General features: G+C 38.5%; 1 protein-coding gene across 1 annotated transcript in view; it reads left to right on the top strand.

The window, feature by feature from the left end:
- The window catches only part of CEP89 (centrosomal protein 89), a 158,278-nt gene that overhangs the window by 94,835 nt on the left and 46,706 nt on the right, over positions 1-16,737 (top strand). Inside the window, 1 exon segment of the mRNA XM_020985037.2 lies at positions 8,180-8,269. Within this exon segment, the coding sequence (XP_020840696.1) occupies positions 8,180-8,269 (90 nt within the window).

Below are 16,737 nucleotides of genomic sequence, written 5' to 3'. Positions count from 1 at the left end.
GAGTAAATACCCAGGATTTTGTGGGAAAAGGACATTAACAAGGGTTGGGGAAGGAGCAGAAAGGACCTTAGGAGATGACCCTTGAGCTACACCAGGAAAGGAGCTATGTCTTCCATGAGGTGGAGGTGAGAAGGGCATGCATTCCAGGCATTTGGAAAGGCATGGAGGTGGGATGTGGAAAGTATCTTGGGTCATGATTGCAGGGAGCCAGTTTGGACAAACTGGACCTTTATCTAGTGTGGGAGACTTTAAATGCCCGAGGAATTTATATTTTATACTAGAGGCACTAGGGAGCCACTGAAGTTTTTGGAAAGGTCTCTACTGAGCACTGTTGTGATGACTAGCTGCAGGGAGGAGGTGGCCTTTGGTTCTGGAAGGCCATTCCAGCAGAATTCAGTTGTTGAAAAATTTCACTAAGGGGCCAAAGTCAAGATGGCAAGTCAGAGGAAACATTTTTGCCTTAACTCTTCAAGCGTGCCACTTCCACAATAATCTAGAAGATGCTTTAGGCCAAATTTTAATAGGAAAAGCCAAGAAAAAAGTCACAGTGAGTCATTTTCCAGCCAAGGGTAACCTAAGAAGATAGAGAAGTCTGTGGACACTGGGGTAGGAGTTGGCCATGAGTGCACATAGTAGCAGTGGATGCAGGGAGCATTCAGAGCCTAGAGAGGGAAAGGGAGCCAAGACAGACCACTAGGGCAGGAAGCACTGGGATACAAAGAGATCCCAGGGGATCCCAGAACAAGCACTGGGAACAGAAACAAGTGTTCTCTGGCAGCTCTGTAGCCCATTACCCAGGTCCAGGTCTTAGAAACACAGCAAAGGAAAGTGACACAAGAGAACAGGGCCCTAGCTGAACAGTGAGTCAGGAACAAGTTCCATGTGTAGTTCTGAGCCCAGGAATAGAGTAACAACCCAGTCTTAACCTCTAGTCCAGCGCATAACCCTGTAGTGGAATAACTAGGGCAGGGGACCAGGGCCATAGGAGGGCCAGCAGTTTAGTCACTCTGAATCCGTAAAACCTCCTAACAAACTGACTGTGACTGAGTTTAGCAGCAGTCTGCTGAAATTTAACGATATACGGGCCAACAGATCCAACCTGCAGAACTTAGACCAGGATGGCATTGAATAGACCTCTCCTCAGATCACATGGACTTGGAAGCACTGAAAGCTTGCAGGCCCCCTGGCCTAAGGATGTAAAAGGACATAAGCTCAGGCCAGGCATCTCCCCCGACCCTTCCCAGAAGAGTCCAACGTTAACATAAAGTCCAAAGTCAAGGACTAAGCGGAAAAATGAGCAAGCAACAAACGAAAGGAACCTGACCATAAAGAGCTACCATGGTGACAGGACAGTTCAAGACACAAACACAGAAAAAGGCAAGGACTTGAAAACATCTACACACAAAGCTTCAAAGAGGGGGCACCTAGGTGGCGAAGTAGTTAGAGCCCTGGCCCTGGAATCAGGAGGACCTGAGTTCAAATGCGGCCTCAGAAACAGAACACTTAGTAGCTGTGTGACTCTGGGCAAGTCACTTAACCCCAAGTGCCCCACCAAAAAATAAAAATAACTCTAGGTCATGGCTTCAGGGATGTCTCTTGGGGCAGCTAGGTGGTGCAGTGAGTAGAGCTCTGGCCTTGGAGTCAGGAGGACCTAGTTCAAATCCAGTTTCTCAGACACATAACACTCATACTAGCTGTGTGACCCTGGGCAAGTCACTTAACCCCGACTGCCTCACCAAAAAGCAAAAAAAAAAAAAGTAATTCTAAAGCTTCAAAGAAAACTGCAGAACAAACCTAAGAAAAATTCCTAGAAGATTTAAAGAAGGAGCTGAAAATTGTTTTGAAAACCAAATGAGAACTATGGAAGGAAGTTATGAAAAGACAATTAACAGCTTTGTAAAAGAGATAAAAAACCTTACTGAGAAAATAATGCCTTAAAAAATTAGAATTGACCAAATGGAAGCTGGTGACTCCATGAGACACCAGTGTTTCATTTTAAAACCTTTTGTGAGTTACTTTCTTTTCTGACTTATGAAAAAGATATTGATCATAAGATCTAATTAATCATTGGATTTGATAGGGTCAAAGCATCTTCACATCTTAGGATAAAAAAGGGAAATAGTGGTTGTTCTGTTACATATATGGCTACTTGAGCTGTTCCAATCCACTTTATAGTGTGATAAGTGCAGTATCTATGAAAGTGTAAGAATTATATTGAGATGACTATACACGGAGGAGGATGTCAAACAGTCACAAAGACCATGCCAATTTTTAAATAACATCTCTTGAAAGGTAATCTGTATTCTTTGTTTACTATTAGAGTCTAGTAGAAGAGGCTTTAGCAGCTTGTCCTCTTTCACAGTATCCTTTGAGTATTTTGCCGGTTATATGCTTTTAAAGACATTGTTATGCATAAAAAGAAATTTTAAAAATTCACAACCAAATATTACAGATTTTTCTATGTCAAAACAAAGTATATTTTGGCAAAGGCCAGATAGAGAGAAGTTCATTCTTCATTCAGTCCAGAACTAGAAAACTAGGAAACTTTTCTCTTAGAAACCATTATTTCAAGTTAGTATGGATTTAGCATGAGATTTGCATGCTTCATTTCTCACCTGGCTGCTCTCCTAGACGTCATAAGTTCAAGTTCAGAAACTCGTTTTTCTGCAAGATGAAGTCAGCTGTGAAACCCATACCTCTTTAGCACCCCTGCCCTTGGGACCTCTCCCTCTCTCTGATTGGAGAGGGTGATGAATTCTTGTCTGAAAGCTCCTTCCATACCCTCCACCATTTAAGGAGGGCATGCAGGGCATTTCTCATCGTTTCCCACCTGGCTTCTCTCCCAAACTTCATCATCTCCAGAAACTTATCAGCCTACAAAATGAAATCAGTTCTGTAGCTCACCCTACTTAGACCATTTCCCACCCCAACTGCAAGCTTCATCTTGCCCCATGCCAGGGCCTGATAAAGAGATGCTTAAATAAATGTTCATTGACTTTCTTGGCTTCAGAATTCTCTTAAAAACAGAGGGGGTTTATAACATCATAGTCAGCTGTAACAAATTGTCTGTACCTCACCACAGATATCAAGTGCATGGATTATACTGCAGTAGCTGAATATAAATATTTTATAATAACCAGGCTTGCTCATCAAATTCTCAGTTTAATTCATGATGTTCCTTGGATGATCTCTTGACTTTTAGAGATCTAATAAATGAAGTCAAGGAATGAAAATAGAAGTGGGGGACAATTGTGACTTACTGCACACTTAGATCCTCAGTGCTTCTGACTGACCCTATGATGTACAGAGTGTCCCAAAAGTCTTAGTGCAGTTTTTTAATAGCTTAAATAGCGTTAAACTTCACTACGACTTTTGGGCCACTCTGTGTAAAGTTGTATGTTTTCCCTTAGTCAAATCATGTAAAAGTATATACTACTATTGTCTTGCCATCACTGATTAATAACATAAATTTAAAAACTTTAGTTGGCCTAACAAAATAGATCCAGAATAAGCAAGCCTCTTTTTTCATTGGTGTGAAAATGTGCTTTTCACAATTGAAACATTAAAACATGTACAATTTAATAGGGATGTGTTAAGTCCTATACTTGGGTTCAGAAGATTAGCTGCAACAGTGTAGGATTAGAGGTGCTTGAGTAGACAACAGTTCATATAAAAAGACTTGGGTGTTTTAGTGGACTGTAAGCTAAGTTAGTGTAAGCGGTCTTAAGTAGTAGCATTAGTGACAGCACAGTGCCCAAAATAAGGGAAGTGACAACTCCCTCTACACTGTGTTTGAGCACTGTGTTCAGTTCTAGATGCCTCCTTTTATAGGAAGGACTTTGACAAGCTCAAGTATATGCAGAGAAGGTGACTGAGATGGTGAGGGAACTGCAAACTATGCCCTATGAGGATTGATTGAAGGTCCTAGAAAGCTTTAGCTTGGAGGAGGAAGACTTTTAGTGTGGGACATCATAGCTATTCCTAGTATTTAAAGGACTGTCACATAGAAGGGGGATTACCTTTGTTCTTCTTGCCCCTACATGGCAGAACTAAAAGCAGTGAGTAGCAATTGTAGAGCCTGATATAGGCCAGTGCAGTGCATCTTAAACTGTGAGTCATGACCCCATATGCAGTCACAAAAAATTTAGCAACACTAAAATGTTTCTCAGTGCTCAACAACCAAAAATCCAAAGTCAGGCGCTATGTGAATGCGCGGTGTTTCTGGCAGTGTTTGCCTGTGCTGCATGGCACAACCTCCCTGCAGCCTTGGTCCTGAACACAAAGCATGCCCTGCTTTGCACTGCACGTGCCCTCAGGCCACACGACACAAACGCTGCCTAAACACAAAAAGGCTTGTGAGTGGGAAAAGTTTAAGAAGCCCTGGTATAAGGGAAAATTTCCTAAAGATTGGAGCTATCCAGGAGAAGGGACTGCCCTACACCAAGATGGTCTTACCCTTGATCTTGTTATCACTCACAAATTTCACTCCCCACTTCCATGTTCATGAATTCTGAAATTCCCTTATGTGACCACATGCTGTCTTTCTACCTCTTCCTCTGCCTTGCGACTCCAAAGCTTCTTCCTCCTGCGTACCGTGACTTACATGACCTGCACATTCCTCCGTCCCCTCAGTTCTTTCCTAGGCCATCACCCCTGCCCTGGCTACACTCCTCTTTGTCCACCTTGATCACTTGGTGAACCACTTCAGCTGTACACTGTCTTCTTCTCTTGGGTCTCTTGCCTTCTTATTACAATTCTCATCTTGCTCTGCCAAGTTGTGTTGTTGTATCACTCCCATGGTCTGTTGCCTTTGATCCTATGCACATGCTGCTGAAAAAAGGTGGAGAAAAATCACAAAAATTATGAGTGGTGGTGGTTGCTTAGCTTGAAATAAGCCTAGGAAGCTTAGGTGTAAGCTTCACTCTACTGCCAAAGCAAATGCAGCCAGGGGGTACAGTGGATAGAGCCACAGGCCCTGGAGTCAGGAGGACCGGAGTTCAAATGTGATCTCAGACACTTACTAGCTGTGTGACCCTGGGCAAGTCATTTAACCCTGATTGCTTCCAATTAAAATTGCCTCCAGAAATAAAAAAACGTGAGAGTAGCTACTGGTCCTGCTAATGGTCCTTAGAATGACATTTTTCTGTACTGTTGCCAATAGAGTATTTCTGAAAGCCACCGTGAGTGGTGATCATGGGACCCCAGCCACAAGCTTGGGGCTACTCTAAGCCTGTTGTTGGGATAACATTACTAACAGGCTGAGCATTCCTTGGGTCTTCCAGTTTTTGGCCTGGGCACTCCAGGGCTGCTTGTCATCAAACTAACACAAGAATTCAGTAATAGGAGCAAATATTTATTAAAAGCCTAATACATCTGTGCAATAGGAACACAGAGATTAATGTGGTAGGATAAGTTCAGAGGCCTTCTTACTGAAAATAGTCAGAATGGATTCCTTAGGTAACCTCCCCCTGACATTTTCTCCTATTAATATTTGAACTGAAATTGTGGATTGTATTTGTCACCTATCACTTATATTGGAGTAGGCTTCTACTACTTTCTAATTCATTTTCTATTCCTTTTTTAAAAAAACCATAAAATTATATGAGCAAACCTTTCTTAAAGCTAAAAACACATCTCTCAGAAAAAAGAAAAGAACCCACACATACACATTGAGGTCAGTGATGCTGCTGCCTCTCCAGTCACCTGCGTGTTCGCCACCCTCAGACCCTTCTGAGCTAGCTTGTCTTTTTCCCCCTCCCTCCCACGCTGTGGTTGCTGCTTTTATATGACAGCAGCTGCCAGGCCAGGAAGCCTTTTGCTGCTGAACAGAATGGTCTAGGCCAGTGGTACCAAACAAATAGAAATGGATCCCTGCAAGCCACATAATGAAATTAGAATACCACAAGTTAACATTTTATCTATGTTGAATTTTTATTTATTTATTTTTTGTTAAACATTCCCCAATTAAATTTTAATCTGATTCTGGCTGCATTTGGGAATTGTGTGGGCTATGAGTTTGAAACCTCTGGTGTAGAATGTGAAACTTATATAAGTATAAACTGAAAGTTGAAATTTTCATTAAAAAAACAGGGTCAATCTGGACACTGATATGTTATGGCGAAATTTGAGAAATTTTTAGTTCTCTGTGGACACATATTACCTATTTTTCCTTAAGGAAGAGTATGATACATTTTCTAGATGTCATATGTTATTGTGGTAATCCTTCTGAAGTGTAAGATTCAGGAAACTGTAATCTCCTCTAAAGAAAAATAACGTAAATACTTGGATTAAGAAGCAACCTAGAGATTGAAAGGATTTGATTTCTAATCCTAGCTCAGGCACATGCTTGCTTTCATTATTGGTTCACCTGACTTCCCAGAATGTTAGAGCTGGAAGAGACCTTAGCTAGAATGTAGTTATAGATCATAGCTTTAAAACTGGAAAATACATTCACAGCTAGGGAAACAGGCCCATAGAAATAAAATGATTTGCCTAATATCACACAGCTAATATGGGGCAGAGCTGAGACTTGAACCCAGATCTTCTGACTAAATTTAGCACTTTACATTTTATCATTTTTGTTTTATAGTAATACCTTTCTTTGGAATGTGAAATTGTCTTTGCTGATCTTTTTTATATGGAATATTGTAAGAATTTATAACTTTTTTAACATTCAAAGTGTTTAATTTAGACTGAAAGAAAATAAACATTTTAAAATATAGTAATTTACTTTTTGTCTTGTGTTAATCATATTAACTCAGCTAAAATATATATCCTCAGATATTTATTAGTTCTGTTATTGCATTTGGAAGACATTGTAGCTCAAGGACAACTTAATATAATAAAATGAATTATTATGCAACAAGAAACTTTTTTTAGTGTTAATGTGTTTTGTCTTTTTTTTTCTTTTTTTAAAATAATTTTTATTTTCCCCCAATTACATAGTAAAGCAATTTTTTGACATTTGGTTTTCTTTTTAAGTTTTGAGTTCCAAATTCTGTCCTTCTCTCCCTTCCCCTCCCCCAAGACGGTAAGCAGTCAGATATAGGTTATACATTTTCAGTCATATAAAATATTTCCATGTTAGTCATTTTGTACAGAAAGACTTGAATAAAAAAAAAGAATGAGAGAAAGAAAGAGGAAATAGCATGCTTCGGTCTGTATTCAAACAATATCAGTTCTTTCTCTGGAGGTGGGTAGTATGCTTCATCATTAGTCCTTTGGGATTGCTGAGAATAGCCAAGTCATCCACAGTTCTTCTTTGGACAGTATTGCTGTTACTGTATGTAACATTCTTCTGGTCCTGCTCACTTTATTCTGCGTCAGTTTATATAAGTCTTTACAAGTTTTTCTGAAATCATCCTGCTTGTCATTTCTTGTAGCACAGTAATGTCCATTACAATCAGATACCACAGCTTGTTTGGCCATTCCTTAATTGATGGGCATCCCTTTAATTTCTAATTCTTAGCCACCACAAAAAGAGCTGCTATAAAAATATTTTTGTACAAATAGGTTCTTTTCCCTTTTTGTGGATGTTTTTGGGATATGGACCTAGCAGTGGTATTGCTGAATCAGAGGCTATGCACAGTTTTATGCCTTTGGACATAATTCCAAATTGCTTTCCAGAATGGTTGGATCAGTTCCCAACTCCACCAACAGTGCATTAGTGTCCCAGTTTTCCCACATCCCCTCTAACATCTATCATTTTTTTATTTTGTCATATTTTCCAATCTGATAGATATAAGGTAGTATGTCAGAGTTGTTTTAATTTGCATTTCTCTAATTAATAATAGGAAACATTTAAAGTTAGTGACATTTTCTTGAATGATTTTTTCCATTTGATATTCTTAATGTACTTGTACTTCCAGAAGTTATTTAATTCTTGAATAATTTGAAATACTATACAAATCTATACAACTTTAAGCTTAAACTGTTTCATATCAGTACATCTGACTTCTTAGTTGCAGACTCCTCCATTTTACCTTGGCTTGTGCTGTCAATATCCTGGCTATAGCCAGTACTATGTACCTGAACATTTAGAAGAAAAGATGGTGTGAATGTTAAAAAATGGTGGAATGGGACTATACTTTCTATAATATTATTCATCATACCAGCGATGCTTGTGCCCAATTGCAGAAGACTCTAAGAATCTCTTTTCTTTTTTCTTATTTTTCGACAGGCTCAGTGCCTAGAAAATGAAAATCAAGAAGTCCTCTACAAAATAATAGAAGGGAATGTTCGCTTAGGAAAATTAGAAGAGAAGATGAAGGTAAGCATCTTATTTAGGGAAACGTAGATATCCCTTTTAAAAAATGGGATGAGGTGCTATTATCAGGTTTAGTGTGGATTTTGTGTTTAAGAACATTATGCATTCACAGAATTACTACATTACTACGTACTGAGACTTTTTTTCCCCTTCATCCAACTGACTGTGTTGCAAGTAATAACCTTCTTAGTCTTTCCCTGGTAACAGCGTTTTATATTCCATTATCTCCGTTTCACTTCTATGAGGCTGATATTCACAGTCTCTCCCTCTACCTCCATTGAACTTGTCTTAAAAAGTTGATTTGAGGACTTTTTTCATACTAGGTATCTTTTGTGGTATTTATTCATCTCATATCCCTGAAATGCTAGTTATAGCTTTGATGGAGTGGTACATCTGGTAGAGTCACACCAAGTAAAAGCAGAGTCACTTAGGTTCTCATTTTCCTAATTTTCATAACTTACATGCAAAACCTTTAAACTACTATGTCCTTGATGCTGTAGGAAAATGTCTGCAGTATCATATTTTAATTTTCTCAACAATAAAATGAAATCTCTGGCTCTGGATTTATTTAGTTAAAAATACTTTCTCCCAGGTAAAGCTAACATACTTACCCAATTGTTCCTTGAGGGAACAGCTTTCTTCCTTCTCAAGATGGAAATAACTAATCGAATTAGCTTATAGAATTTTGAACTGGAAAGAGACCTTAGAGCAGGGTGGGGAACCTGCAGCCTTGAGGCCACTTGTGGCCCTTTTGGTCCTCAAGTGCAGCCTTTTGACTGAATCCAAACTTCACAGAACAAATTCTCTTAATAAATCCCCACCCCTGCTTTAGAGATTAATCCACTTCCCTCATTTTTCAGAGGAAGAAATTGAGGGTACAAGAGGAAGAAGGGGTTTGCCAAAGGTCACAGTTGTTTTGGTAATACAGCCAAGGCAAGAATTTGGGTTTCAGCATCAATATTCTTCCCACTGTATTAGGCTGTCTTAGATATCCAAGACTGACTTTCTAGATTTCTGTAGAAAACTATATTTAAATTCCAAGCAGTTCTTTCTTTTCTTTTCTTTTCTTTTTTTTTTTTTTGGCTAGGCAATGGGGTTAAGTGACTTGCCCAGGGGTCACACAGCTAGTATGTGTTATGTGTCTGAGGCTGGATTTGAACTCAGGTCCTCCTGAATCCAGGGCCAGTGCTCTATCCACTGCACCATCTAGCTGCCCCAAATTCCAAGCAGTTCTTTACCAATATGAGGTAGGAATGTTAAGAGTTTCTGGAGCATATGCTCCAGAATCAAGTTCATCTTTAGGGACCTTTAAACTGATATACTTCTTAGTATAAGCTAATTAACCAAAAGTTTATTTCAGTATATAGCAAATTAATTATTTTGAACAATGTGAAATTTACTGTAGTATAAATGAAGAAAATTTATTTCACGAACTGATACTGTATATGGATCTCATGGGCAGTGAATTCTTGGCACATCAGAACAGTCTGGAAGAGACTATATAGTAGCCATAGATAGCTTTTTTTTTTTTTGTGAGGTGAGGCAGTTGGGGTTAAGTGACTTGCCCGGGATCACAAAGCTAGTTAAGTGTCAAGTGTCTGAGACCAAATTTGAAGTCAGGTCCTTCTGACTCCAGTGCCAGAACTCTATCCACTTTGCCACCTAGCTGCCCTGATGGTTAGCTTTTATAAACTTAATTGTAGTAGTTAATTTATTTCAAAATTTGATCCTGATGTAAAAAATTTTTAGTATAATTCTATAAAAGATATTTAGAACTGATGTTATTTTCCAAGTGAATATATTTTCAATTTAAAATACTAAAAAAATTCATCCTTTTACTGAAGGCTTATAAAAATGTAAGTAACCTTTTTTTAATAGTTATCTTGTTGATGTTGTAACTTACATTTGTTGAAGACAAATATATTGCTGCATTAAGAAGACAGTTACCTCAGAGTTTTGGTTTTGCTTGATGCATATTAGAACTGATTTCACAACCTTCATTTTATCTCATTGTAAGAGAAGTAACCTTTTAACATAATGTGTCCTTGAAGCACTGGAATAAACATCAAAGAAAATGAGAGGGGCAGATAACTGAATATGTATGTGTGTACACACACACACACAGCTGGGCACTGTGCTAAGCACTTTCATAAATATTATCTCATGATCTCCACAACAACCCTGCAAAGTAAGTACTGTTATTACCCCCATTTTATTGATGAAGAAATCTAGGCAAACAGAAGTTAAAGGATTGGCCAAAGATTGCATAGCTAATAAATGTCTGAAGTCCAATTTGATCTCAGGTCTTCTGGATTACAAGCTCAGCACTCCATCCACTGCACTACCAACTGCTTCAAAAAAAAAACCCACTGTGGGTGAGCTTCGTATAACTGGTGTAGCCCACCTGTTTGTCTGCCTCTCTTCCTCTGCTGCTCAGACCAGGGGGATTTGGCTGCAGGTAGAACTGAGAAGTCAGGTGAGCGGTACCCAGCGGTGCAGTTGCTAGCTGGTGCTATCTGCCAAGCTTCCATGTGCTCTTTGATTAGTTGTGTCAAGAAGTGATCAGAGGTGCCTGCCTTCAGCTAGTCAGCAAAGGCATAGATGAGAGAGCACTGACTTCACGTGATCCAGTTCACATTGGACCCAAAGGTCCATAATCCTGATTCCAAAGCTTCTGTGTCTATGCCTGAATTGCCCTTTACTGCTTTTTACTTTTATTTCTCCATTGATTTTTCATCCTAATTCTCTATGTGAGGATTTCCTCACCCTGACTGTCATATTTCCTTATGAGAGTATTACTTCTTAATATCCCATAGTTCTCTACTGCTTTTTTAAAAAAAATTTGTCCCTTTAGAATAAAATATATACTTATGTAGCTTTATTTCCAGCCGTAGACCTCATCCTGCCAAATGTCAGTCATCCATGCAAGTGAATTTGCTTTCTTGACTTGAGATCTGTAGTTCATCTTGTCTGTTATCTATATTTCATGCTTTTGTCTATAAACATGTGAGGTCATTGTTGCTACCTCTCTTTGAGAGGCTTCTGTGAATTACTGATGAGTCTTTCTGCATTTTACCTGTTATTCCTATAGTATCTGGATTGGCAAGCATTAAGAAAGTTTTCTCCTCCCTCCCTTTCCAGTGTAAAACCATATTTATCAAATCCAAAAGACTCCTGAAAAATATTTTTATCATCCTTCATTAGACATCTTGGCCAAGGGATGGGGTGGGGCATACTTATATCCTTGTCTTATAAATTAAATTATGTACCCTGGGAGAAAGTAACATGACCAACTCTTTGGACCATTCCATTTGCCTGAGAGGAGTAGTAGTTGTCATTATCCCTGAAACTTAGAATTCCTGATGGCTGTAGGAGTCCCCATTAGTGAGTATCATAACTCTTTTCTGTCTGATAATAACCTTAAAATCCCTTATTAGATGAACCTTCCTGACCCCAGGTCTGGTGCTCTTATCTGCTGTGCCACCTAGCTGTCCAATATGAAGTATAGGAGGTAAGGAAAATAGAATTCCAGGCTTAAAATAAAACTAGGAGAAAAGTTTTAATCTTGATATTATTCAAGTCAATTTTGATTCTTACTTCTCACTGCATTTAATTTTCTTGTGTTCTGAGTATGAGAGATTTAAAAAAAATAGAAAATGAAATTAGACAATCTTTGATCTTAAATGCAGTGTTAACGGCAAGACAGGGAAGGGTGAGGGAACATATCAATATGTGCTCTTCCTCACTTGTAAAATATCAAAAACTACAGTTAGGGGCAGCTATGTGGCGCAGTGGATAGAGCACCGGCCCTAGAGTCAGGAGGACCTGAGTTCAAATACGGCCTCAGACACATAATACTTCCTAGCTGTATGACTCTGGGCAAGTCACTTAACCCCAATTGCCTCACTAAAAAAACCAAACAAACAAACTAGAGTTAGTGCTGAAAATGAAAGGCATCCAAAGTATTTTAGAATACATATTTTATTATATTCATGTCATATCCCAAGATCACATGAGAATATGTAATTTTTAGTCATTTAGAATCATTTCAAGTTCCGCTAGCTTTTTTGGAAGCTCAGGGGGTGTGTGTGTGTGTGTGTGTGTGTGTGTGTGTGTGTGTGTGTGTGTGTGTGTGTGTGTGTGTGTGTGTAAGTTCTTATGTGTGGGAAATTCCCAGGTCAAAAATGTCTCCTGTGGATACAGATGATAATTCATCTTAGATAATCACTTAGGACATGGAGAGATGAAGTGACTGGCCAATCAGGGTAGCCCCATATGCATCAGAAACAAGACATGAACTCAGCCCTTCATAACTCAAAGGCTGGCCCTTTATCTAGTTCTGCCTTATTTTCATTTGTAGAAAAACTACAGTACATATATATGTATATATATTTTATTTGCTAATTGCTAATACTAAAAATACATATATATTTATTTTATTTGCTAATTCTTCATCTTAGATTATAGGTGTATTGATTTTTATTTGCACTAAATAAAATATTGAAACTTGCTTTAAAAATATTCATAGAGGCAGCTAGGTGGCACAGTGGATGGAGCACCAACCCTGAAGTCAGGAGGACCTGAGTTCAAATCCAGCCTCAATCCAAACATTTGACACTTACTGTCTGTGTGACCAGCAAGTCACTTACCCACAATTGCCTAAAATAAAATAAAATATTCATGGTATCACAAATCCAAAGTATTAGCAGTAATAACAATAGCTAGCATTTATGAAGTGCTTTAAGGTTTGCTAAAGAACTTTGCAAACATTATTCCATTTTCTCCATGCCAAAACCATGAGAAGTAGGTGGTATTATTATCCCCATTTTACAGATGAGGATGCTGAAGCAGGCAGAAGCTAAATGGCTTGCCGAGGGATGCAGCTTGTAAATCAGTGTCTGAGACCAGTTTGAACTCAGGTCTTCCTGACCCCAGGTCCAGCTCTGTCCTGTGTGTTGAAGCCCCTTAGTAGGAGGGCAGAATTGGGGAGGAAAGAGACATTGTGAGTCATATGCTAAAAACATGCAAAATTGTGTTGTTGAGAAGACATTTGTTTTTAAGTTTTGATTTTTTTTTAAACTTATAGCTGACCCTTAACAGCTGGCACACCTTCATGTATATGTATTAGACCTAAATGTTTAGCAGGAAATTTGTGTTCTGATTCTCTTCCCCATATCCTGAAATAAATCCTGGGGGATTATTTTTCCCCAGAAAATAACAGTATCTAAAATGTCCAAAAGGGTTTTTTATATTTATATATATGGGTAGTATGTACCTCTGTGTGTGTGTGTGTGTTGTGTGTGTGTGTGTGTGTGTGTGTGTGTGTAGTATGTACAGGAAGGGGATAACATTAGTTTTACAGAAAACTTTGTTATAGAAAGTATCTTTTTAATATGCCATTAAAAAAAATTATCCAGAACCCTTATCTATTTTGTCCTTATCTTTTAGAAGAAATTGATAAATGGCTATATAAACAAGCTCACATTAGGGATTAGTTTTGTTATGACTACTGCCCCCTCCCCAGAAAGTGTGAAGAAACAGCATTTAATTAACCCTGATGGTACTTCATTCTACTTTCACAGGCCAGAATGATAGGGGTTGTAATCTTGCATTCTACTTCTAAATGTCCATCTATCCCTGCTTTGTGATTATAACTAATATTTAGAATGATTACTCTGCAGTCCTGAAAGATCATGAATGAAAGATCCCATTACATTCATTATATTCTACTTACTAAAGCAAGAAAGTATGCTAATATATTTTAGAAAATATTTTTAAAACAAGGTTTGGAAGTTAAAGGGCTTTTCTGGCTAATTAACTATAAAATTAAATTAATGTCAGTGTCTTTCAGGCATTATGAATAATCAAAGTTTTATTATATTTATGTTATGGAGGGTACATTTTTACCTGTGGGATAACCATGAAATAACAAACTATGTTATAAAAAGCTCCTTTTGTGTTTTTAAGCCTTGTGTTTTCAAATGAAAAAAGATACATGCTTTTAAGTATGCCTTTATTCTAAATGATACTCCAGCATTTTATCAGAAATTGTTCATTCTTATATTATTTTTCATTTGAGAATCCCCAATATGAATGTGGCTGCCTAACTTACGGCAGTTCTCTTTTATAATATGGTACTTGTGATTTCATTTTCAGAAACTCTTTGATTCAAATATAAACTTATTGTTTCTTGGAAAAAGTGCCTCCAGCAAGATTAACTACTTTCAGTATTTACAGATGGTTGATCTATGAGTTTGTTGTATTCTTAATGGCTGTCCTTTCTCCTCCCCTTCCCATCCTATCCCATATTCTAAGTTCCCAGTTGTATGGTTGATATGTGGAAAAATTGAGACTAAGGGGGTATAGTGTGTGTAAGTAGAGCTGTTTATGTCTCTTATCATAACCCAAGGTCATGCATAAATGATTTTTATTATCTATTCTGTATTATTCTTATGTTGTCTGCCTTGCACTACAATAATAAGAGAGTTGATATATATTTTAACACAAGTATATTGAGCATTTTATTTTCATTCTAAAATACAAACATCAGTTCTCATAATCATTTCTAAAAACTCAATCCTTTTAGAAAAGTCACATTATTTGACATTGCAATCCTGTTACATTTATTTTTAAGTTACTCATTGCATTGATCTGGCTCTGGATCTCAAGGAACAAACACATAATCACACTGATCTGTTAGCCATCTGCAGGATTTATTAGCATATAAACCACAAGTAGAGCTACTCACACAGATTGATACAAAGCCATACATGCCTTACTTGCCACCCTTGGATTACAGGGTTTGGTCATGTTCTGGGAAATTTAGCTGCACAAGTAAAGACAGTCACTAGGAAAGCCATTTTATTCAGTCAGTTTGTAAACATTTATTAAGCACCTACTATGTGCCAGGTGGCAGCTAGGTGGCACAGTAGATAGAGTGCCAGGCCTGGAGTCAGGAAGACCTGAGTTCAAATCTGGCTTCAGACACTTATTAGCTGTATGACCCAGGCAAGCCACTTAACCCTGTTTGCCTTAGTTTCCTCATTGGTAAAATGAGCTGGAGAAGTAAATGGGAAAGCACTCCAGTGTCTTTGCCAAGAAAACCCCAAATGGGGTCACAGAGAGTCAGACACAACTGAAGTGACTCAACAAAAATGTGCCAGGTACTGTGCTATATGCTAGGGACACAAAGAAAGAGAAAAGACAGTCCCTGCTCTCAAGGAGGTCACAATCTAATGGGAGAGACAACAAGCAAAGAACCAAGTACAGATGACATATGTAGAGGATAACTTGATAATCTCAAGGAAAGCACTAAGAATGAGAAGGATTGTAAAAGGCTTCCTATAGAAGATAGAACTTTAGAAGGGACTTGAAGGAAGCCAGATGAGGTGAAGAAATGAGCGTTGCAGGCATGAGGCACAGCCATTGAAAATGGTTACAGTCAGGAGCTGGAGTCTTGTTTGAGGAACAGCTAAGTGGCCAGTGTTGCTGGATTAAAGAGTAGCTCAGGAAGGGTAATGTGTTAGAAGACTGGAAAGCTGGGGGGTGGAGGTGGGAGCATGAAGAGCTTTGAATGCCAAACAAAAGACTATATTAGATCCTAGAAGTGATAGGGACCACTAGCATTATTGAGTAGGGGAGCTGGTAACATGGTTGGATTTGAACTTTGGGAAGATCACTTTGACAGCTGAGTGGAAGATGGACTAGAGTGAAGAGAGACTTGTGGCAGGCAGAGCCACCAGCAGATAGACCAGCTTGAAGTGGTGGCAGTGTCAGAGGAGAGATGGGTTGAATATAGGAGCAAGGCTATAAAGGTAGCATCCAGACCATAGGCCATTTATGGGGATTTATGATATGATTTATGAGGAAGGGAATGGGGGTAGGGTCTGTTGTTTTCATGCTGAGGTAAATTAAAAGAGCCTCAGCCTGTATGCAAATGGAAAAATCTAAGGAAAGCCTAGGACTCATAATGTACTCATCTCAAGTAGGCAGTCTACCAGTAAGCATTGATGTGGATTGAATTTTTTTGGTGTCTGGGACTGCCCTTAGAGAGGTATTAGTCATTCTGTTTCTGTGTACTTGTCCCTACTCCAATTCCTCCATCATGCCCTTTGGGGAAGGGGTTTAGTTAAAGCAGCCTGCATCACCCAAAGTAAAAACCTCATGATTTGGAATTTTTGATAATTCAGACTAAGAATGAGTCTAAGCAGAAGTTTTTAAACCTTTGCTGCAGTTATGAAAAAAAGGATTTACCAAGGCTGCTTCATTAAGCCTTTCCCAGCTCTCCTTAATCTTAGTGTCTTTCCTTTGAGATTGCCTTAATTTATCTTGTATGTATCTTACTTGCATATAGTTATTTGCATGTTGTCTTCCCTATTGAACTATGAGCTCCTTGATATTCCCTGATACTCAGCAAACTCCAGTAGCTCCTTATCAACTCCAGGGTCAAATACAAATCATCTGTTTGGTGT

This window comes from Phascolarctos cinereus, unplaced genomic scaffold, assembly GCF_003287225.1.
Source record: "Phascolarctos cinereus isolate Bilbo 61053 unplaced genomic scaffold, phaCin_HiC Scaffold_2;HRSCAF=192, whole genome shotgun sequence".
Lineage (NCBI taxonomy): Eukaryota > Metazoa > Chordata > Mammalia > Diprotodontia > Phascolarctidae > Phascolarctos > Phascolarctos cinereus.
Note: the sequence above shows the minus strand (reverse complement) of the source record. Positions and strands in the feature narration are given on the sequence as shown.